The 22,245-nt window shown below is 37.0% G+C and overlaps 1 protein-coding gene and 1 pseudogene across 1 annotated transcript in view; both read left to right on the top strand.

Annotated features, from left to right (window-relative positions):
• ABCD2 (ATP binding cassette subfamily D member 2) overlaps window positions 1-22,245 on the top strand; it is an 89,081-nt gene that overhangs the window by 13,083 nt on the left and 53,753 nt on the right. The window contains exons 3-6 of the mRNA XM_049881515.1: window positions 447-562; window positions 3,583-3,751; window positions 4,367-4,461; window positions 9,576-9,721. Coding sequence (XP_049737472.1) covers window positions 447-562; window positions 3,583-3,751; window positions 4,367-4,461; window positions 9,576-9,721 — 526 coding nt within the window. The remainder of the gene's footprint in view (window positions 1-446; window positions 563-3,582; window positions 3,752-4,366; window positions 4,462-9,575; window positions 9,722-22,245) is intronic.
• Window positions 18,340-19,020, top strand: LOC126074702 (vesicle transport protein SEC20-like; annotated as a pseudogene).

Below are 22,245 nucleotides of genomic sequence, written 5' to 3'. Positions count from 1 at the left end.
TTCCTTCTTGATCTTGGACTGTAGGGTAATGGTTTGTCGAGACAGGTGGACCAAGTTTAGATTATAAGGGTGAGCAATTTCCATTTCTTTTAAAGAAACTACACCGGCAATGTTTGCTTAAACTCAAGTTAAAGTATTTTGTTGTTCAGATCAGCTATAATAATGGCAAGAAGTTGGATATGGAATGCATTGAAAGAATGCTAAATGAAAATAGTCTCCTTCCTATAGATTTAATTGTTCTAAATCTTCTAGAAAAGTAATCAAAGAAAGCTTTAAAGAAGATCTGGCACATGAAGTGTATTTTTAATAACATTATATTTTTAGGAGGTTGTGATACTAATTAGAAGGTAATATGTGATTGTTTTAGCCACGATTTAATTTGTATAAAATTAAGCATTTGGCTACTTGAAAAAACTCAATTGTTTTGTAATTGCTTTTAGATTTAGAGGATGGCCAGAAACAAGCTATGGTTAGTGAACGGACAGAAGCCTTTACCACTGCTCGAAATTTATTGGCCTCTGGAGCTGATGCTATTGAAAGAATTATGTCTTCATACAAAGAGGTATTTGTATTTTTTGTCAATTTGATTAAAATAATTTATACAAAATCAGGCAAAATGTAAATTACCAAATATACTTAGGATTTTGCAAACATTTCTTTAGTAACAATTGCAAAGAATGTCTTCAAGATTAAAGGCAACAACTTCCAAATATTTTGCTGCTAATACCCTTGAATTTTTACACTATTAGTTATTCGTTTTTGTCTGTTTTTAACTTAAAAACTTAAATAAAATCTTCCTTAGTTGTGAACTGTGGAACCAAAAAGTGCCAAGATTTCTTGTTGCAGTATTTACAAATTACATGTCCGTGATCGAGTGCCTTAAAGTGTTTGTGTCTGTGTTTCATCATCTGTAAAGTGGGGATAATGATAGCAATGACTTTGTAGACCTGTTGAAAGTAAATACACATAGAATGCTTAGTACACATTAAGCACAATAAATGTTAGCTAATTAGTAAGGAACACCAGTGGCATAGTGGTTAAGTGCTCGTCTACTAACCTAAAGGTTAGTGGTTTGAGCCCACCAGCTGCTCAACGGGAGAAAGATGTGGCAGCCTGCTTCTGCAAAGACTACAGCTGTAGAAATTGTATGGGGCAGTTCTGCTCTGTCTTATAGGGTCTATATGAATTGGAGTCCACTTGACGGCAACGGGTTGGAATATTATTAGTAACATACTTGTAAACTTGTACTTATCTTCATGACAATTCAAGCCTTATCAACCGCATACAAAATCTTGCTATTCTACCCTCCTGTCACCTTCCCTGAGGAGTTTTGGGTGTTCCTTCCCTGTGTTCACAGTATATGGGGTACTTTGCCGCATTATAATTCTCTATCTTCTGCACCTAACCCTAAGCTCGTTGAAATCAGGGACTGTCTTACTCATCTTTATATTCCCAATATCCATGTTAATGCTTGGAATATAGTATATAGTCAGTAAGCATTTATTGAAAGAATTCTGTTAAAATCTGTAGATATCTCAGGTTTAAGCTTGAAAGTCACTTTTTTCAATCCAGATATTGTATAATATTCCCATGGACAGTCATTCTCACCAATATTAATTACTGTTGTGGCATTTATATCAGTATAAATTGCTGGAGCACTGTGATAAATTTAGCTGCCTGTTAAGTCAACTGTGAATAAACCATATAAAAAAGTTAGAAATTTTATGATTTGTTGACAGAACTTTTCAGTCCATAACAACTGACTTATTGAATCAAGTTTTTTGTTTTTTGTTTTTTTTTAAATAAAACCAATTATTTAGGGCCATATAGTGAAAACAACTACATTTTTAGAAACTTTTCAAATAATAGTTTTGATAGCTTGGAGATACAGTCTTTGGGATAGGTTTTTTGATGTAATAAATTGTTAAGATTAAATGACAAATCAAGAGTTTGTTGTCTCACATTTAAATACTTTGCATGAATTAGTTTTTCCAGATTGTCTCCAATTCAACAAATGATTGTATTTTCCTTTGTTTTGCCTGAATGTACTTTGAATCATAGAATGTTTATTTCTAAAGAATCTTACTACTGCTGTGATAGTACATGAAAGTATCATGCCTTCTCCGCTAGCTCCAGAGGGACCAAGGTTCCTTTTTAGAGTTAAGGTCCCAGGGAAAATTCCCTGTCTTGTATCCCAAAGTAATCTGTCCACAGGCATATTCTCAGTTTTTTTCAGGCACCCCTTCCCTACCTGGCCCCCAATCTCATTCCACTAACTCATCGCTGCCTGTCTTTTCTTTATTTGACCTCTACTTTTGGTTTTAGAATGTGTCGTTTTTTGTTTTTTTTTTTTCCTATGCAAATATATTTACCCAGGTTTCTATTTAACCTGGATTTTGTTAATTGTTAGCTATAGTCTCCTCTCCTTGGGAACTCAGGAAGTTCTTCTAGATAGCATTTTAGAAATTAGCCTTTAAATGGCCATAACAATAACATGTAGAAGTGAAATACTAGCATAATTACAGACCACTCACTCAGTAGAGACATATTATAGAAGGCTTTAAAAAATAATGCCTACTCATTTAAAAAAAAAAAAAATTTTTTTTTTATTTACTGCTTATTTTTGCACACATGAAAACCTGAGTGTCAGCGTTGTTGTATTATTCTATACTTCATTACTTAAAAGGTATTTATTCGAAGCCTGCCTTGCTTATTGGTACCAATTTCCTAGTAAATATTTCTATAAGGGAGTGGTCTTCGTGGTTTCCTTTTCACTTAGAAGGCTAGTTTTGATAGATAAGTCACCTTTCACAGTCCCCTGATAACAAGGTGTTTTCATTAATAGAAAAACGGTAGGAGACTCAGCCCAAACTAGACAGCTGGCAGGATAGGAGCAAACACCATTCGGTTGACCTTTATGGACTAATGCAGAACTTTATCTCATTTCATCCTATGATCTCTTCTAGGAAAAAAATTTTCATATTTCATGTTTTCTTTGGGCATGTAAATCATGTTTGGCTTGAAAAAAAGCTGGATTGTGGGATTTGGACTGAAAAGGATTTGAAGCTTTTCACTGAGCTCCCTCTCAATATAGTATCTTCTAACAGGGATATTTTGACAATCAATTTAGCCCGGAACACTCATTTCACAATAAGGAAAAGTGTACTTTTATGAAATAGAAAAAAGTTGCCAAAGATTGAGGTTCATTGCTTCACTGAATGAACTTAAGCTTTCGCAAAAATTTTAATTGTCTGGGAGTAAACTTTTTCATGTAATTGGTACCAAATCAGAAATTTAACTGAAAGACCCTTAAGTCTCACTAATACTCTGATATATTTACATTTCATTTTGAACTCTGACATGAGTAATTTTTTAATGTTTTTTATAATTCTAATCAAACCTACATTGACATTGTGCTATATTGCCACTTTGGTAAGCTTTTTACTACCTTGTTTTGGTGTCAGATATCTGTTTCTCATGTAAAATTAAATAGAATCCTTAAAGTCACATCTAGAAACTTACATGATTACATGTTTAATAGCCTGTCTTGGGTAAGAGTCTGTTTCTCTGTGTTTTTTTTAGATCACTGAATTAGCAGGCTATACTGCTCGAGTGTACAATATGTTTTCAGTCTTTGATGAAGTGAAAAGAGGCATTTATAAGAGAACTGTTGTTGTTCAAGAGCCAGAAAACCATAGTAAGAATGGAGCTAGCATAGAATTACCCCTCAGTGACACCTTGCCAATCAAAGGTATTAAACTCAAGTGTTTTCCATTTATCCTCAATTTAAGTGTTTATCAGCAGAATCATAAGATAGCAATATATGTTATTTTTATTTAGGATAAAATTTTTAGCATTATTTTCGGAAACTGCATATACGGCAGATGAGTTGTTCGCTTTTAAAAAATGACTAACAAATTAGATATAATCCTACCTGGTTCTTCATATCCTGTATTTTAAAACATAAGTATGATTATCACATTTTACAAAATGCTGTTATTCTAAGTTTTAATTCTCTTTTTTAAAGCACTAGGTTTTTTGTAGGAAAGGTTGATTTAGAGAAATAGCTATAATAAGCATGCTGAATTGTATCAGGTAAAGTTTAGGTTTACTCTCATTATGTTGTTGACATTATATTATTATAAAATAGTGTTTCTGCAAAAGATTTTCCAAATAGATATGCCAGAATGTCCAAATTTACATTGAAGTTTGCTTCAGATATAGATATATTTACATTTGTTTCTATGATTCATTACTGTGAACTCATGTCTATAATGAATTTATCTGTTATGCTACATTATATTGTATTTTAAGTTGTTTAATAATAATATGTGATAGCTTTTATAACTTAAACTATTTCTTGTAGGAAAAGTTATCGATGTGGATCATGGAATTGTTTGTGAAAATGTTCCCATAATTACACCAACGGGAGAAGTGGTGGCTTCCAGGCTAAACTTCAAAGTAAGATGATATTCGAGAATCTTCTGGTTGTTGCCATCACACTAATACAAAACAACTCAGAATTCATGTACCTTATGTTAAATACTTGGAGGAGCATATGGAAAGGAGGGGAAATCAAGAAAGGTATGCACAGTGGCTCAATTATAGAAGCAGTTACTTCCTCAGAAAGCAAAGAGAAAGAGAAATTTGATTTCTACTGCTTTTTTGCCAGGTTGAAAATCAGAGTTACAGTGAGTGCACTGACAGTCTATACAAGGTAACTTTTGAGAAAATAGGAAATTTCCTCAGAAATTAATATCTGGAAATAAATTTTATTAGTATTTTTCTTAAAGGAATTATTCAAAATATACAAGCCTAATGTAAAATATTTACTAAAATATTAGGATAGAGGTTATTAGCAAATTTACTTCTATTAATACACATTCTCTATCTTTAGTCTACATTTGAAATAATCATATCTAATATTAATATATCACATGCGAGTAAAATTTTGCTGAAGATCATTCAAAAGTGGTTGCAGCAGTGCATGGACAGGGAACTTTCAGAAATTCAAGCCGGATTCATAAAAGGATTCAAAAGAGGATGTTGAACGAGCGATATCATTGCTGATGTTAGATGAATCTTGTCTAAAAGCAGAGAATACCATAAAGATGGTTACCTGTATTTTATTGACTATCCAAATGCATTTGACTGTGTGGCTCATAACAAATTATGAATAAAAATTGTGAAGAATGGAAATTTCAGAACACTTAATTGTGCTCATGCAGAAACTGTACATAGACTAAGAGGCAGTCGTTCGAACAGAACAAAGGGATACTGAGTGGTTTAAAATCAGGAAAGGTGTGTATCTTTCACCAAACTTATTCGACCTGTATGCTGACCAGATAATCTGAGAAGCAGGACTACATGCAGAGGAATGCAGCATCAGGATTGGAAGAAGACTCATTAACAACCTGTGACATGTAGATGACACAACCTTGCTTGCTGAAAGTGAAGAGAACTCGAAGCACTTACTGATGAAGATCAAAGACTGCAGCCTCCAGTGTGAATTCCACCTCAACATAAAGAAAACAAAAATCCTCACAACTGGACCAATAAGCAACATCAAGAAAAATAGAGAAAATACTGAAGTTGTCAGGGGTTTCAGTTTACTTGGATCCATAATCAATGCCCATGGGAGCAGCAGTCAGGAAATCAAAAAGATATTGCGTTGGGCAAACCTGCTGCAAATGATCTCTTTAAAGTGTTAAAAGGCAAAGATGTCACTTTGAAGAGTAAGGTGTGCCTGGGCCAAGCAACAGTATTTCAATCACCTCATATGCATGAGAAAGCTGGGCAATGAATAAGGAAGATCAAAGAAGAATTGATGCCTTTGAATTGTGGTGTTGGCAAAGAATGTTGACTATACCATTCACTGCCGGAAGAATGAACAAATCTATCTAGGAAGAAGTACAGCCAGAATGCTTCTTAGGAGCGAGGATGGCAACACTTGATCTCACATACTTTGGACATGTTTTCAGGAGGGACCAGTCCCTAGAAAAGAACATCATGCTTGGTAAAGTAGAGGGTCAGCAAAAGAAGAAAACCCTCAACGAGATGGATTGACACAGTGACTGCAACAGTGGGCTCAAGCATAGCAACAATTGTAAGGATGGTGCAATACCAGGCAGTGTTTCTTCTGTTGTGTGTGGGGTTACTATGAGCCAGAATCAACTCGATGGCACCTAATAACATCTAATATTAGGAAAAAATATTCAGAAGATTCATGAATGAGAGTTTAGTTTTTAATTCTGTTGAGAATAAAAGTTATTTATATTTAATATTCTACATCTTGATTGCAAAAACTAAGATGTGAAACTAATAAACCTGAGGCACGGATTTAAAGCATTGTAAAATTCGATCATACATTTTAGAATTCAAACACAAAATAATTTGCTGACAAGTATTAATGACTGTAATGAAGGCAGTTGAGCTTAGTTCAAAGACATGATTGGACTGGATAATAGAATTCCAAACCTGACAGTGTATGTACTAATGATTTTAGGATGGATCTTAGTCCATAATCATTAAAATGTATTTGCAAAGGACTAAGGGTGCTGGCAAATTAAAGGAGATGAGAGGCACTGAACAGGGAATCCTGTGTTAATAAATTTAATAGAAATTGTGTTTTAACTACAATTGGTCAGGCCTTTTAATTTTTTCATTTGTAGACCTAGAAAACTAACATATAGATCTTAGATGGTGGTTTGATTATTAGGATCTGAACATGAGTACCAGTTAGGTATTAGCGATGCGTCATAATCTTAGTAGATTCAAATAAAACTAATTCAGGAATGCTACATGGAACATTTAATTATTTATTAATAGGCTAGCAATTTGTAATTTACAGCTTCTTGTAGAGTTTTTCTCAGGTTGGGCTTTTTGTAGAGTTTTTGTGTCAAGTTTTTTTGTCAAAATTAATTCTTGTTCCATTTATTAGAGTCTTGCATTGTGCAACCTGTTTAGCTATAGTATTGTAGATATATCACACCTTTTTTTTTTAATTACCCATTCAGAATTCAGTTTTCTTTTTATATAAAATTAATAAAATAATTCTTTATCTAGTGAAAGTATCAAATTTTGAAGTGCTACAAAGATACATGTTATTATAGTACATTGTTTTTTATAATCATTATTTCTGACTCAGGTAGGGACTTACATTTAAATTCTTAGGTCCCCAAGAATATAATAATAATTTCTGTTTCATCTACATTGATTGAAAACTAAACAGGTTTTTAGAGGCAAATGTTCTCACTCTTTTGTTGATGCTTTGGAATTAAAAAGGACATTTGGAAAACATTTATGCTCCTACTAAATAAAATGTCCTAATTCTCTCTATGGAGCCCTGGTGGTTCAGTGGTTAAGAGACTGGCTGCTAACCAAAAGGTCAGGAGTTCAAACCCACTAGCTGCTCCACAGGAGAAAGATGTGGCAGTCTGCTTTCGTAGAGATTTACACAGCCTTGGGAACCCTATGGGGCAGTTCTACTCTGTCCTTTAGGGTTGCTGTGAGTCAAAATTGACTGAGCGGCAGTGAGTGGGTGGTGGAATCCACTCTATAGTGAAAGAGCACAAGCAAATCGTAAAATTAGTTCTTTCTAGGTTCTTCCCAGAATTTTCTTTTATCTTTATTCTCTCAAAATAGAATTTCAGTTTGGCTATGTTTTAGAAGAAAAATATCTGTGATCAGATTTTATAGACTCAAGTTCGCTCTTATGTTCTTTGTCATAACTGTCATCACTGCCTGGAACGCTCTTGTGCAGAACTTTACAGGCTGCTGCTTGTCGCTCATGCCTTAGCTGAAATGCCACCTCCTCAAAAAGGACTTCTTGTAACCAGGAAATTCAAGGAAGCCCCACAACCTCGTAACCCCATCAACTTTCCCTAACACATCTTCCTGCTTTGCTGTTTCACTGATAGCATTTATCATTACCCAATTTTTTGTTCAAGTGTTTTTTGCTGTCTCTCCCATTGGAATGTAAATTCCATAGAATAGGGTCCTTGTCTTGGGCAACACTCTATCCCCAGTGCCTAGAAGACTGTCAGGCACATGGTAGATATTCAGTCAGTGTTTGCTGAGGAAATGTCTGATTATTTAGACAGAATATGAATTTGAACCGCATTTTGCCTTTACATAAAAACAAAAACAAAAACAAAACCCAGTGCTGTGGAGTCCATTCCGACTCATAGAGACCCTACAGGACAGAGTAGAACTGCCGCATAGAGCATCCAAGGAGCACCTGGTAGATTCAAACTGCCAACCCTTTGGTTAGCAGCCATACCACTTAACCACTACACCAGCAGGGTTTCTAGCTTATTATACACATTCCCAGTTCTTTTACCTAGCCTCCATCCCAACTCTCCTTTCTTTCTTCCTTCTTCCTTCCCTTCCTCCCTCCCTTTATTCTACAAAAGAATTTGAGCTCATGTCATACGCAGCACAGGAATCATGAAGGATAGACATGGAACTGGTACCTTAATAGTGATAAAATGCTAGTAATATAAAGTTTTCAGTATGATGTATTCAACATCTTTGATACTTGGATATTTGTATTCACACTATTCAGAGCTATACCTTCAGACATCCTGTAGATTTCTGCCTCCCATACTTTCACATTATGTTCATTTTTTATGTTTGATTTTAAAATATGTGAGATCAGTGGGAGCAATTCAAATTTTTTAATGGTGTTCCCAGTTATTGTTCTTCATGGTACACTGGAGATACCCTAAGAGTGTCTCAATTTTATTGAGTAGAATTGGGAACTCATAAATTTAACTGTTTAAAAGATAAATAAGGTAGAAGATTCTAAAGAACAGCATCTGCTAGATAACGGGTAAATAACCTTAGCTTTTTAGAATGAATGCATATGTGTTTTAATTTATCCCTAGCCATAAAACTGAATTACAGTCCTCTTGCTTTCGTCTGTGTTGGTTTGTAAATTTCTCCATCTGTGAATAACACAGAATTAGAATCATCTTATCTCTCTATGAGTTGGAATTGACTCCATGGCAATGGGTTTGGTTTTTTGGTTTCTCTCTCTCTGATTCTGGGCTTTTATAATTTCTGTGACATTTTAGACTGCTAAAATACAAAATTACACAATCTGACTAACTCAGGATTCTCGTGCTTTATAGCTGATAACTTCAATTGACTTAAATTGTATTTGAATTCAGTATAAATTTAATCAAATATTAATATAAATAATGTAAGATTTAATATATTTTAATTTAAATTTTTATGGTTTGTCTTACTTCCCATGTGTTTATAGTTCTTAAAATGTCTAAAGTGTCCGATAACAAGACATCAATTATAATTTTGGAAACCTAGTGCTTATTCCAAGGAAATCTGTTTTTTTGGGAATTAAAATATTTTTTGGTGCTTTTAGCTTCTGAGCGTAGCCAAAGCCAAACTTGATGTTCTTAGCCCTAATATATTTTTCTTTGATTCCTTACCCATCCTAGATTGTCATGTGTTTGAAAGTTGTGTTCGTTTTTTTTTTAACAAATCACTTTTAAATGCTGACAAGTAAAATAATTCTTAAAAACTGCAGTTTATAATTTTATTTCTTACTTTAGGTACAAGAAGGAATGCATCTTTTAATAACTGGTCCCAATGGTTGTGGGAAAAGTTCTCTCTTTAGAATTTTAAGTGGACTGTGGCCTGTGTATGAAGGAGTCCTCTATAAACCACCTCCTCAGCATATGTTCTATATTCCACAAAGGTATGTAATTTTTTACACCACAAAAACCAATTTCCTCTTGCTCTTGTATTTTCTTGATTCCTTAGGCTCTTCAGTTTATGCATTTTTATGGGGTGTTTTCCTTGAGAGAAGCTATGAAGGAAATAAAAATTCAATTATTCCAAAAAGTTTTATTACTTGCTTTGATTATAATAGTGTCCAAGACAATACCAACTTTCATTTTCATGTCCTTCTAGATACAAAAAATACTCAAAGACTACAACTGTTAGTCTCTGTAATTGCAGGCTATTCCAAAGAATAATTATTTTGCCTTAGATGTCAGATTATCTCTTTTCACAGAAATACTTGTCCTTAGATGTATACTGATCACGAAATCATGCTACATACATTCATATGCTCTGAAATTGTATATTTATGTTTAAAATTCTCTGTATTTTATTTTATTGTATTTATTTTATTTTTATTGTACTTTAGATGAAGGTTTGCAAAGCAGCCCAATTTCTCATTAAAAAATTAATACACATATTGTTTTGTGATGTTGGTTGCCAACCCCATGACCTATCAACACTCTCTGCTTCTCTACCTTGGGTTCCCCATTACCAGCTTTCCTGTCCCCTCCTGCTTTCTTGTCCTTGCCCCTAGGCTGGTGTGCCCATTTAGTCTAGTTTTGTTTTATAAGCCTGTTTAATCTTTGGCTGAACCTGAGGAGTGACTTCATCACTGAGCCCTAAGCGTGACCGGGGGCCGTATTTTCAGGGTTTCTCCAGCTCTATGAGACTAGTAAGTCTGGTCTTTTTTTTGGTGTGTGTGTGAGTTAAAGTTTTGTTCTACATTTTTCTCCAGCTTTGTCCGGGACCCTGTGTTGTGATCCCTGTCAGAGCAGTCAGTGTTGGTAGCCGGGCACTATCCGGTTGTGCTGGACTCGGTCTGATGGAGGCAGTGGTAGTTGTGGCCCATTAGTCCTTCGGACTAATCTTTCCCTTGTATCTCTGGTTTTCTTCATTTTCCCTTCCTCCCAAAGGGGTGTCTTAGATGGCCACTTACAGGCTTTTAAGACCCCAGACATTACTCATCAAAGAACAATGTAGAAATTTTCTTTATAAGCTGTGTTATGCCAGTTGAGCTAAATATTCCCTGAAACAATGGTCCCCACATCCCTCAGCCCAGGAATTTGGTTCCTCAGGGAGTTTGGGTGTGTCTATGGAGCTTCCATGACCTTGTCTTGGACAAGTTCTGCTGGCTTCCCCGATATTGTATACTGCCTTACCCTTCACCAAAGTTGCCGTTTGTCTATTTAGGTTTTTCCTCCCACCCCTACCCTCCCTTGTAATCATCAAAGATTGTTTCTTTTCCTGTGTAAACCTTTTCATGAGTTTTTATAGTAGTGGTCTCAAACAATATTTGTCCTTTTGTGATTGACTTATTTCATTCAGCATAATCCCCTTCAAATTCTTCCATGTTGTGAGATGTTTCACAGATTCATCACTGTTTTTTATCATTGCATAGTATTCCATTGTGTATACGTACCATACTTTGGCTATCCATTCATCTGTTGATAGGCCCCTAGGTTGTTTCTATCTTTTTGCTGCTGTGAACAGTGCTGCAGTGAACATGGGTGGGCACATGTCTATTCATGTGATGACTCTTATTTTTCTAGGATATATTCCTAGGAGTGGGATTGCTGGATCATATGGTATTTCTATTTCTAGCTTTTTAAGGAAGCACCATATCATTTTCTTAAATGGTTGTATCATGTTATATTCCCACCAGCAGTGTATAAGAATTCCAGTCTCCCTGCAGCCTCTCCATCATTTGTTATTTCCTGTTTTTCGATTCTTGCCAGTAATATCGGGGTGAGATGGTATTTCATTGTAGTTTTGATTTGCATTTCTCTAATTACTAGTTATGACAAGCATTTCCTCATGTGTTTCTTAGCCACTTTAATGTCTTCTTTGGTGAAGTGTCTGTTCATATCCTCTGCCCATTTTTGATTGGATTATTTGTCTTTTTGTTGTAGAGATATTGGATTTTCCTGTAGATTTTAGAGATTAGACCTTTGTTAGATTTGTCATAGCCAAAATTTTTTTTCCCGGTCTGTAAGTTCTCTTTTTACTCTTTTGATGAAGTCTTTCAATGAGCATGAGTGTTTAATTTTTAGAAGATCCAAGTTATCTAGCGTATCTTCTCAAGTTTGTGTGTTGTTATTTTTTGTTTGTATCCTGTTAATGCCATATATTAGGGCCTCTAGCATCGACCCTATTTTTTCTTCCATGATCTTTATGGTTTTTTGTTTTCTATTTAGGTCTTTGATCCATTTTGAATTAGTTTTTATGTGTGGTGTGAGGTATAGGTTCTGCTTCATTTTCTTTTGTAGATAAGCATCCAGTTTTGCCAGCACAAGTTGTTAAACAGACTGTCTTTTCCCTATTTGATGGACTTTGGGCCTTTGTCAAAGATCAGGTGACCATAGGTGGATGGCTTTACATATGGGTTCTCAGTTCTGTTCCATTGGTCAATGTGTCTGCCATTATACCAGTACCAGGCTGTTTTGACTACTGTAGCTGTATAGTAGGTTCTAAGATCAGGTAGTGCCAGTCCTCCTACTTTATGCTTCTTCTTCAGTAGAGCTTTACTTATCCAGGGCCTCTTCCCTTTTCATATAAAATTAATAATTAGTTTTTCCATCTCTTTAAAAAATGCTCTTGGTATTTGGATGGGATTGCATTGCATTTGTAGATTGCTTTGGGTAGAATTGACATTTTCACAATGTTAAATTTACCTATCCAGGAGCATGGTATGTTTTTCCATTTTGTAGGTCTCTCTTGGTTTCTGCAGTAGTCTTTTGTAGTTTTCTTTGTGTAGATCTTTTACCTCCCTGGTTAGATTTATTCCTAAGTAAGATTCTTTGTATTTTAGTCTTTATTAGAGTTATGCCATCTGATTAATTAATGATTTAAAACTAAATTAAAATTGTTTTATGCTAAGAATGAGTTTAAAGTGGACATAAAAATATTTAAAAAGAAAATTGTCTCTTCTGAAGTCTTTAACCATCTTCCCCCATAACAATTTAGAAATTTTGAAACACAAAGTTGTGCGTTTGAGAATCTGGAATATTCATTATGGAAGAGAGAAAATGAAGTTTGAAGAAGAGAACAGGCTCATCTGGCCCAGTAATTCTTCCATCTGTCATCACCATGGGTTAGACATCACAGAGTACTCCCATCTAGGCTAGAAGCACCTAAAGCAAATGTGAAAGTTACTTTGAGTGTGATACTGTCACATGCCCCTTTTCCTTTCAGTACTTGTACCATCATGTCCACTAGTTTAATTTTTAGGCCACATGCTGTTGTTAGGCAGATAAGGTTTTGTGGACTTCTTTCTTTAAAGTAAGACCTATTGCAGTAGTAGAAAACTACCTGGAACGTAGGAAGATGAAGTCCTGCAATAGCAGTTGTAAGAAAATGACGTACATGAGCACTGGCATGGATGCTTGTGTTTAAACAAAATAGATGACATCTTGTGACACCAGAATGACTTCTCTTTTTGTCTATGCTTTAAAGTCTTTTGGGAAACCTTTCGATTCTGAAAGCTAAATTTCAGAACACAAATTTTCCAAGTAGAACTTGATTTTAATTTTTTATTTAGGTTAAAATATGTGGAATCATGAGGAAAATATTCAGTGTTATACCACATAATTCTATTGTCCTAATGCAAAGAAAAGTAAATTATATATTTTAGCTGTTTAAGATTTCATATATAATATGAAAAAAAAAATCCAAACCTGTTGCCATCAAGTCATTTCCAACTCATAGCAACCCAATAGAATACAACATGAAGGATATAATTTTTAATATAACTGTCATCTAAGCAATATAAGTTCTTTCCAGGGGAAAATAACAGTTAGGTCTCTTTGAGAGCAAAGAAATTTTAGCCTTTGCTCTCAGAGAGACCTAACTATGTTATTTTGAACAAACAGATCACTGGGAAACCTTTCCTTAGTTGTGATATTTACTGTTACTACAGCCTTATTTAAGTAAGGAGAAAAATGAGAATGAGAGAAGTCTGTTTTTTGAGGCTAAAAATGTTTTCAATAATCATGGGTAAAAGTATTTTTTACCATAATTATATAGGTTCTATAAACATGAAAATTTATATTCAAATTTTATAGTACCATTTTTTCTTACAAAAAGGATAGAATTTACTTAAATATATGTAAACAAAAAGCCTAAATGTAGTATTCATTTCTTACATTCTAAAATCTGCTAGCCAGATTTTTTCCAAGTAAATTAGAAAATAATCTTGTGTTTACATTTTAAAAGAAAACTCATTCACCCTTTCAAAATATTTGTTTTTAGGTAATTGTAAGCATTTCTTCTTAGGATATTTCCATTAATGAATATTATAATCTAATATTTTATTGCATTAATATCTAGCAGTAGAATTTTTTTAGTACTAGTTTGGCAGAAAAAGCTGAAATTTCAATATAGAATTGAGACTTATATAGTGAAAGTGAATTTCAAGTCACAGAGACCTTTACAATAATCCACTATATGTACTTTTATGATTAAGAGACTTCTTGCTAGAGGATAGATCTTTGCATGCATCAATCAATGTACATTAATTGTTATTTTCATGGGGAAAAATAGAATGGGTTTTGTTAAAGTGGATTTCTAATGAAGTCAATGTACACAAGAAAATAAGTGAACTATTGAGAAAAAATTCTAATTAAACTTACTAGGTCACTTTTATTATTATTATTATTTTTTACTGTGGTAAAAATATACACACCAAAACATTCGCCAATACATCAGCTTCCGTATTTACAATTCAATGACATTGATTATATTTTTCATGTTGTGCCATCATCATCACTATCCTTTTCTAAAATTTCCTACCACCATTAACATAAACTCAATACCCCCAACAAAAACTTTCCTTTTCTCCCTCCCTCCCATCCCTGGTAATCATTAATAATCTTTGTTTTCTGTGTATTTGCTAATTCTCTATAAGTGAGATCATACACTGTTTTCTCCTCTGCAACCTACTTATATTGCTTAGCAGAATGTTTCCAAAGTTCATCCATGTGGTGGAATGCATCAGGACTTCATTTCTCTGAACGGCTGCATAATATTCTATTGTATGTACATACCACATTTTGTTTATCCATTCGTCTGTTGATGGGCCTTTTGTTTGTTTCAACCTTTTAACTATTGTGAAAAGTGCTGCAATGAACATTCCTGTACAGGTTTCTGTTTGCATTCCTGTTTTCACTTCTGGCTATATACCTAGGATAGGGATTGCTGGGTTATATGGTAGTTCTATGTTCAACTTTTGAGGAGCCAACAAACTTTTCCACAGTGACTGTACTTTTATATTCCCACAAGCAATAGATGGAGGTTCCAGTTTCTCCACAACCTCACCAACACCTGTTGTTTGTCAGTTTTTTTGATTATTACCATTCTAATGGAGGTGATTGTGATTTTGATTTGCGTCTCCCTCCAGGCGCTCCTTGGAAACTCTATGGGGCAGTTCTACTCTGTCCTGTAGTGTCGCTATGAGTCGGATTCGACTCGATGGCAATGGGTTATAGGAGCTCTATGAGTCGGAATTGACAGCAGTGGGCTTGGGGTTTTGGTTTAAGGTCTAAGGATGTTAAACATCTTTTCATGTGCTTGTTAGCCAATTGAATATCATCTTTTCAACTGTGCATTCAAGTCCTTTGCCTTTTTTGGGCGGGGGGTGGGTTATTTATTGTTTTGTTGTTAAATTTTAGAAGTTTTAGATATAGTTTGAATATTAGGCCCTTATTTGATATATGATTCTATGGCGTAGTGGTTAAGTGCTATGGCTGCTAACCAAGAGGTCGGCAGTTTGAATCCACCAGGCGTTCCTTGGAAACTCTGTGGTGCAGTTCTGCTCTGTCCTATAGGGTCACTATGAGTCGTAATCGACTCAGCGGCAGTGGGTTTGGTTTTTAGCGGGTTTCTTTAAAAACTTCTCCAAATCTGTAGGCTGTCTTTTCGCTTTGTTAATAAAGTCCTGGGCCACTTATTTTTAGTGAAACCTTCATAAAGAATGCCGTTATGGCTCAGTTTGCAAGCTGAGAATCCTGAATTCTGAAGAAATTGTGAAATCACCTCAATGTGTTCTCAGTTATTGTCTTCTAATATGTAAGCAGTGCTAATAATGAGAGCCAGATAAAAGAAAATCTGGACCCTATTTCTCAAAAATACAAATAAAGACTTTTGCAGGATAAGTTAGTTTCTAATACAGCTTCCTCTCACCCCATTTTCATTAATAATAGGATATGATAATTATTGGCACATTTGATAAGTTTTAACAAAGAAACATTTCACTTAAAATGTAGATTATCCATTATAAACCTGTGGGATGCAGCATGGTAAAATGTTTTGTTTTGCTCAGGTAGTACTTTTAAAAATATCTGGCCAATTTTAGGCTGTTTCGAGATTGAATTTTTTGAGCAGTGTGACTGTATTCCTTAAACAGATAATTAAAACTCATTAAAACCTGCTTGGTTAGCCATACTCTCAGGAAGTTTTCGCTTGGATACAGATCTTGAATGTCTTTTTGTCAGTTCTTGGTACAGAGTATCTGTTTTCCCAACTACTTAAACTCTTGCTTTCATTAATTCGTTAATCTCTGGCCCATGAGGAGCTGTGTTGGTGTAGTGATTAAGTGCTCAGCTACTAAGCAAAAGGTTGGCAGTTCAAATCTACCAGCTGCTGAGCAGGAGAAAGATGTGGCAGTCTGCTTTTGTAAAGATTTACAGCCTTGCTATATAGAGACAGAATCTAGATTCTTGGTTGACTGTGGCTAAGGTGAATAGGGATATCAAGGGGGAATGATAGCTAAAAGGTACAGGTTTCTTTTGGGGGTGATATAAATGTTCTAAAATTGATTGTGGTGATGATTGCATAACCGTGTAAGCAAACTACAAACCATTTTATTACATGCTTTAGATGAGTGAATTGTATGGTATGTAAATTGTATCTCACTAAAATTGTTATTATGACCTTGAGTATATCTCACCTGTATTTAGAGATCATCTCAAGAACAGATTTGATGTGTTGAACACTAATGACCAAAGACCAGACAAGTTGCGCAAGGACATCATACATAAAGAAAGCAAGAGGTCATTAAAAAGACAGGAAAGACTGGCCACAACCGATGACATGGAGCACAACAGAGAATCCCTGAGGGAGCAGGAGAACAGTGGGATGCAGACCCCAAATTCTCATTAAAAGACCAGACTTAATGGTCTGGCTGAAACTAGAGGAATCCTGGTGGTCATGGACCCCAAACCTTCTGTTGGCCCAGGACAGGAACCATTCCCGAAGACAACTCATCAGACATGGAAGGGACTGGACAATGGGTGGGAGAGAGATGCTGACGAAGAGTGAGCTACTTGTATCAGGTGGACACTTGAGACTGTGTTGTCATCTCCTGTCTGGAGGGGAGATAGGAGGGTAGAGAGGGTTAGAAACTGGCAAAATCTTCACGAAAGGAGAGACTGGAAGGAGGGAGTGGGCTGACTCATTAGGGGGAGAGTAAGTGGGAGTATAGAATAAGGTGTATATAAGGTTATATGTGACAGACTGACTTGATTTGTAAACTTTCACTTAAAGCACCATAAAAATTATTTAAGAAAAAAAATAGCTTTAGGAATCCAGAAAGGTGCCCCATGATCTTGAGGACCAGCTAAGAAACCAGCTGTTCAATAATAAAAATAAAAGAGCCACCATTTGTTGAGGGCCTGCTTTTATATTCTTTTACTTAATACATCAAAACTACTCCAGTGAGGTAGAATTAATAAATTCAACTGTACACAAAGGAGAACCACCAGGAGCTATGGAAGGGGTGTAAGCAGGGAGGTGACCTAATTCTGGGTTCTAGAAATATCCGGACAGTGAGATGAGGTGACAGGAGGTGCTCAAGCCGCTTGCCTTGAATTCCATACGTTAAAATATATATATATATATATGTTTACCATTTTCTCCTTTACTCCACAATTTATACTCACTCTAGAAAGTGTGAAAAAGTTTAAAGGAATATTTAAAAAATTGTTAATTCCACTTACCAGAACCCGCTAAGAGACATCCCAATTAACATTTTTCTTCTAGTCTTTTTTTCTCTTCTATTTAAAAAGTCATTAGAGTGATTGGCGGAAGACGGGGAAAGGCCACTGTCAGCCGTTTTTGATATTCTCTTCGGCCTGGTTTTATAACAGTAAAACCAAGGGGCGAGGCTGATTTTCCCCATGTGTCGGGGTTGTTCTGTGCCGTAGAGCTGATTCCGACTCACTGCGACCCTGTGGACAGGGTAGAACTGCCCCATAGGGTTTCCAAGGAGCGGCTGGTAGATTCGAGTTGTCCACCTTTTGGTTAACAGACTGAGCTCTCATCCACTTCGCCGCCAGAATGCCTAGTTATTAGGAAACCTTTGCAAATAACTATCAAGAGCCTGCGTTAGAAGTTTCAGTGCCGACCTCCCGCTCCCACCACACTCAAACGGGTCTTAAGGTGGCGCTGCTGCAAGACAAGGCGGGGAGGGAAAAAAGGAGGTGCAAAAACGCGTTTGAACTTTGGGCACCGCCGCTGTCCGTAGTAGGCGTCCCCAACATGGCGGCACCCCAAGATGTCTGCGTCCGGATCTGTAACCAAGAGATTGTCAAATTCGATCTGGAGGTGAAGGCTCTTATCCAGGATATTCGCCATTGCTCAGGACCATTAAGTGCACTTACTGAACTGAACGCTAAAGTGAAAGAGAAGTTTTAGCAGTTACAGCACAGAATACAGGAGTTCGAGCAGTCGGCTAAAGAGCAAGACAGAGAGAAGCAAGCTCTGCTCCAGGAAGTGGAGAATCGTAAGAAGCAGATGCTCAGCAATCAGACCTTAGGGAGGAAAGCAAATCTCACTTGCAAAATTGCCATCGACAATCTAGAGACAGCGGAGCTTCTCCAGGGAGGAGAGCTTTTAAGGCAGAGGAAAACCACCAAAGAGAGCCTGGCCCACACGTCCAGCACCATCACAGAGAGCCTCATGGGGATCAGCAGGATGATGTCCCAGCAGGTCCAACAGAGCAAGGAAGCCATGCAGACCCTAGTCAATTCTTCACGAACTATCCGGGATGCAAATGAAGAGTTTAAGTCCATGTCGGGAACCATCCAGCTGGGACGGAAGCTCATCACAAAATACAATCGCCGGGAGTTGACAGACAAGCTCCTCATTTTCCTTGCTCTGGCCCTCTTTCTTGCTACCGTCCTCTACATCGTGAAGAAGCGGCTCTTCCCATTCTTGTAGGACGTGAGAGCCCCCAGGTTTGGCCCTTTGAACTCCTGTTTCAGGGTCCATCCATACTGCTGAGCTTTGGCCCTGGCTGCCACACTGAGCCTGGTCCCCGGTTTGCTGCAGTGGCTGAGCCAGTGGCTGAGCAGGTCGGACGGAAGCCCAGCTCCTGGGTTCCTGCAGGGGGCTGGTAGGCAGAGGGCGAGCTGAGCAGTGAAGGAAACGCGTCATCAGGACACCCACACGGACAGGGGCTCCCACCGCCTGAGCCTTGCACACTCGGCTGGCTGCTGCATATGGTATTTAGAGTCTAGCCCCGGGGACTTAATGACCTCCTCTCCTCCCCCCACCCATGGGGCCCTCAATGCCACCTCTGGTGGCGGGAAGAGAGAAGAAGAGTGAGAAGGATGAGGAACACACATGTCCATTCCTTGAATAAACTTGATTGTATTTAACAGAAAAAAAAAAAAATATATATATATAGTAAAGAAAGAAAAGACCAAAATGGATGTTAGAAGAGACTCTGAAACTTGCTCATCAACGTCAGACAGCTAAAGCAAAAGGAAGAAATGATGATGTAAAAGAGCTAAACAGAAGATTTCAAAGGTAGCTTAAGAAGACAAAGTATTATAATGACATGTAAAAAGAGCTGGAGATGGAAAACCAAAAGAGAAGAACATGCTCGGCATTTCTCAAGCTGAAAGAACTGAAGAAAAAATTCAAGCCTCAAGTTGTAATAGTGAAGGATTCTATGGGAAAAATAGTAAATGAAGCAGAAAGCATCAAAAGAAGATGGAAGGAATACACAGAGTCATTATACCAAAAAGAATTGGTTGACACTCAACCATTTCAAGAGGTAGCATATGATCAGGAACTATGGTACTGAAGGAAGAAGTCCAAGCTGCACTGAAGGCATTGACAAAAAGTAAGGCTCCAGGAATTGGCAGGTATCTCAACTGACAAATGGATGCAGCACTGGAAGCACTTACTCGTCTATGCCCAGGAATTTGCAAGACAGCTACCTGGCCAACAGACTGGAAGAAATCCATGTTTATGCGTATTCCCAAGAAACAGAAATTAACAAACAATATCATTAATATCACAGCAAGCAAAATTTTGCTAACTATCATTCAAAAGCGTCTGCAGCAGTATATCAGCAGGGAACTGTCAGAAATTCAGGCCAGATTCAGAAGAGGACATGGAACCAGGGATATCATTTCTGATGTCAGATGGATCCTGTGTGAAAGCAGAGAATACCAGAAGGAAGTTTACCTGTGTTTTATTGACTATGCAACGGAATTTGGCTGTGTGGATCATAACAAACTATGGATAACATTGCGAAGAATGGGAATTCCCAGACACTTAATTGTGCTCATGAGGAGCCTGTACATAGATCAAGAGGTAGCTGTTTGGACAGAACAAGGGGATACTGCGTGATTTAAAGTCAAGAAAGGTGTGAGTCAGGGTTGTATTCTTTCCCCATACCTATTCAATCTGTATGCTGAGCAAATAATCCAAGAACCTGGACTATATGAAGAAGAACGCAACATCAGGATTGGAGGAAGACTCATTAACAGCCGGAGATATGCAGATGACATAACCTTGCTTGCTTAAAATGAAGAAGACTTGAAGCTCTTGCTGATGAAGATCAAAGACCACATCCTTCAGTATGGATTGCACCTCAACATAAAGAAAACAAAAAACCTCATGACTGAACTAATAAGCAACATCATGATAAACAGAGAAAAGATTGAAGTTGTCAAGGATTTCATATCACTTGAATCTACAATCAACACCCACGGAAGCAGCAGTCAAGAAATTGAAAGATGCATTGCATTGGGTAAATCTGCTGCAAAGGACTGCTTTAAAGTGTTGAAAATCAAGGGTGTCGCCTTGAAGACTAAGGTGCATCTCACCCTAACCATAGTATTTTCAGTTGCATCATATGCATGGGAAAGCTGGACAATGAATAAGGAAAACTGAAAAAGAATCGATGCCTTTGAATTGTGGTGTTGGCGAAGAATATCAAATATACTGTGGAGTACCAAAAGAAAGAACAAATCTGTCTTGGAGGAAGTATAACCAGAATGCTCCTTAGAAGCAACGATGGCGAGACTGCGCCTTACGTTCTTTGGAGATGTTGTCAGGAGAGATCAGTCCCTGTAGAAGAACATCATGCTTGGTAAAGTACAGGGTCAGCAGAAAAGAGGAAGACCCTTAACGAGATGGATTGACACAGTGGCTGCAACAGTGGGCTGAAACATAACAATGATTGTAGGCATGGTGCAGGACTGGGCAGTGTTTAGTTCTGTTATTGCATAGGGTCACTGTGAGTCAGAACTGACTCAATGGCACCTAACAACAATAGTAGCAAAGCTGTCATTAAAAAAAGAGGAAGATTTGCAGCTTTGGAAACCCTATGGGGCAGTTCTACTCTGTCATATAGGGTCACTATGAGTCAAAATCTACTTAGTGGCATTGGGTTTGGTTTTTGGTTTTATGGCCCGTAAGTCAATTACTGATCCCCTGGTGAGTTTCTGTCTTCAGCCATTGATGTCCTGAAAGCCCAGTCTTTTATTTATTTAGCTAGCTCACCTGCTAAAAAAATATTATATATGCTAACACTCGCCATGTTGTCAGGAGGATCCAGTCGCTAGAGAAGAACATCATGCTTAGTAAAGTAGAGGGTCAGCAAAAAAGAAGAAGATCCTCAACGAGATGGATTGACACAGTGGCTGCAAAAATGGGCTCAAAGTAACAATCATGAGGATGGCATAGGACCAGGCAGTGTTTTGTTCTGTTGTACATAGGGTCACGATGAGTCAGAGCCAACTCCACAGCATGTAAGAATAACAATAACAATATTCACTATACGGAACACTTGATGATGGTTGGGGGAAAAGAGAGAGAGAAAGAAAAGGGAAGGAGGAGTGAAGGAGGAGGTAAAGAGAGGGAAGGGAAGGAAGAGAAGAAGAGAGGAAGGAGTGAAGGAAAGAGGGAAAGAAAGAAGGGAGGAACTGAAAGGGGTGAATGAATAGGAAGACAGATGATAGCAAATGTCTAATGCCAAAAAGTAGCAAAATCTTCTGTCCCTTGTCGTACTTTTATATTTTTCTTCAGGGATCATTTGTATACACCACATTAAATCTCTCCTCAGCAACAATCTCCAGTTGAGTGCCAACAAATTATGTAATTCTGTTCCCAAGGCTCCTGCTCTCACCACCCTTCCTTGGAAGAAAC

Source organism: Elephas maximus, chromosome 4 (assembly GCF_024166365.1).
Source record: "Elephas maximus indicus isolate mEleMax1 chromosome 4, mEleMax1 primary haplotype, whole genome shotgun sequence".
NCBI classification, from domain to species: Eukaryota; Metazoa; Chordata; class Mammalia; order Proboscidea; family Elephantidae; genus Elephas; species Elephas maximus.
This window is presented reverse-complemented; position numbering and strand designations above follow the sequence as displayed.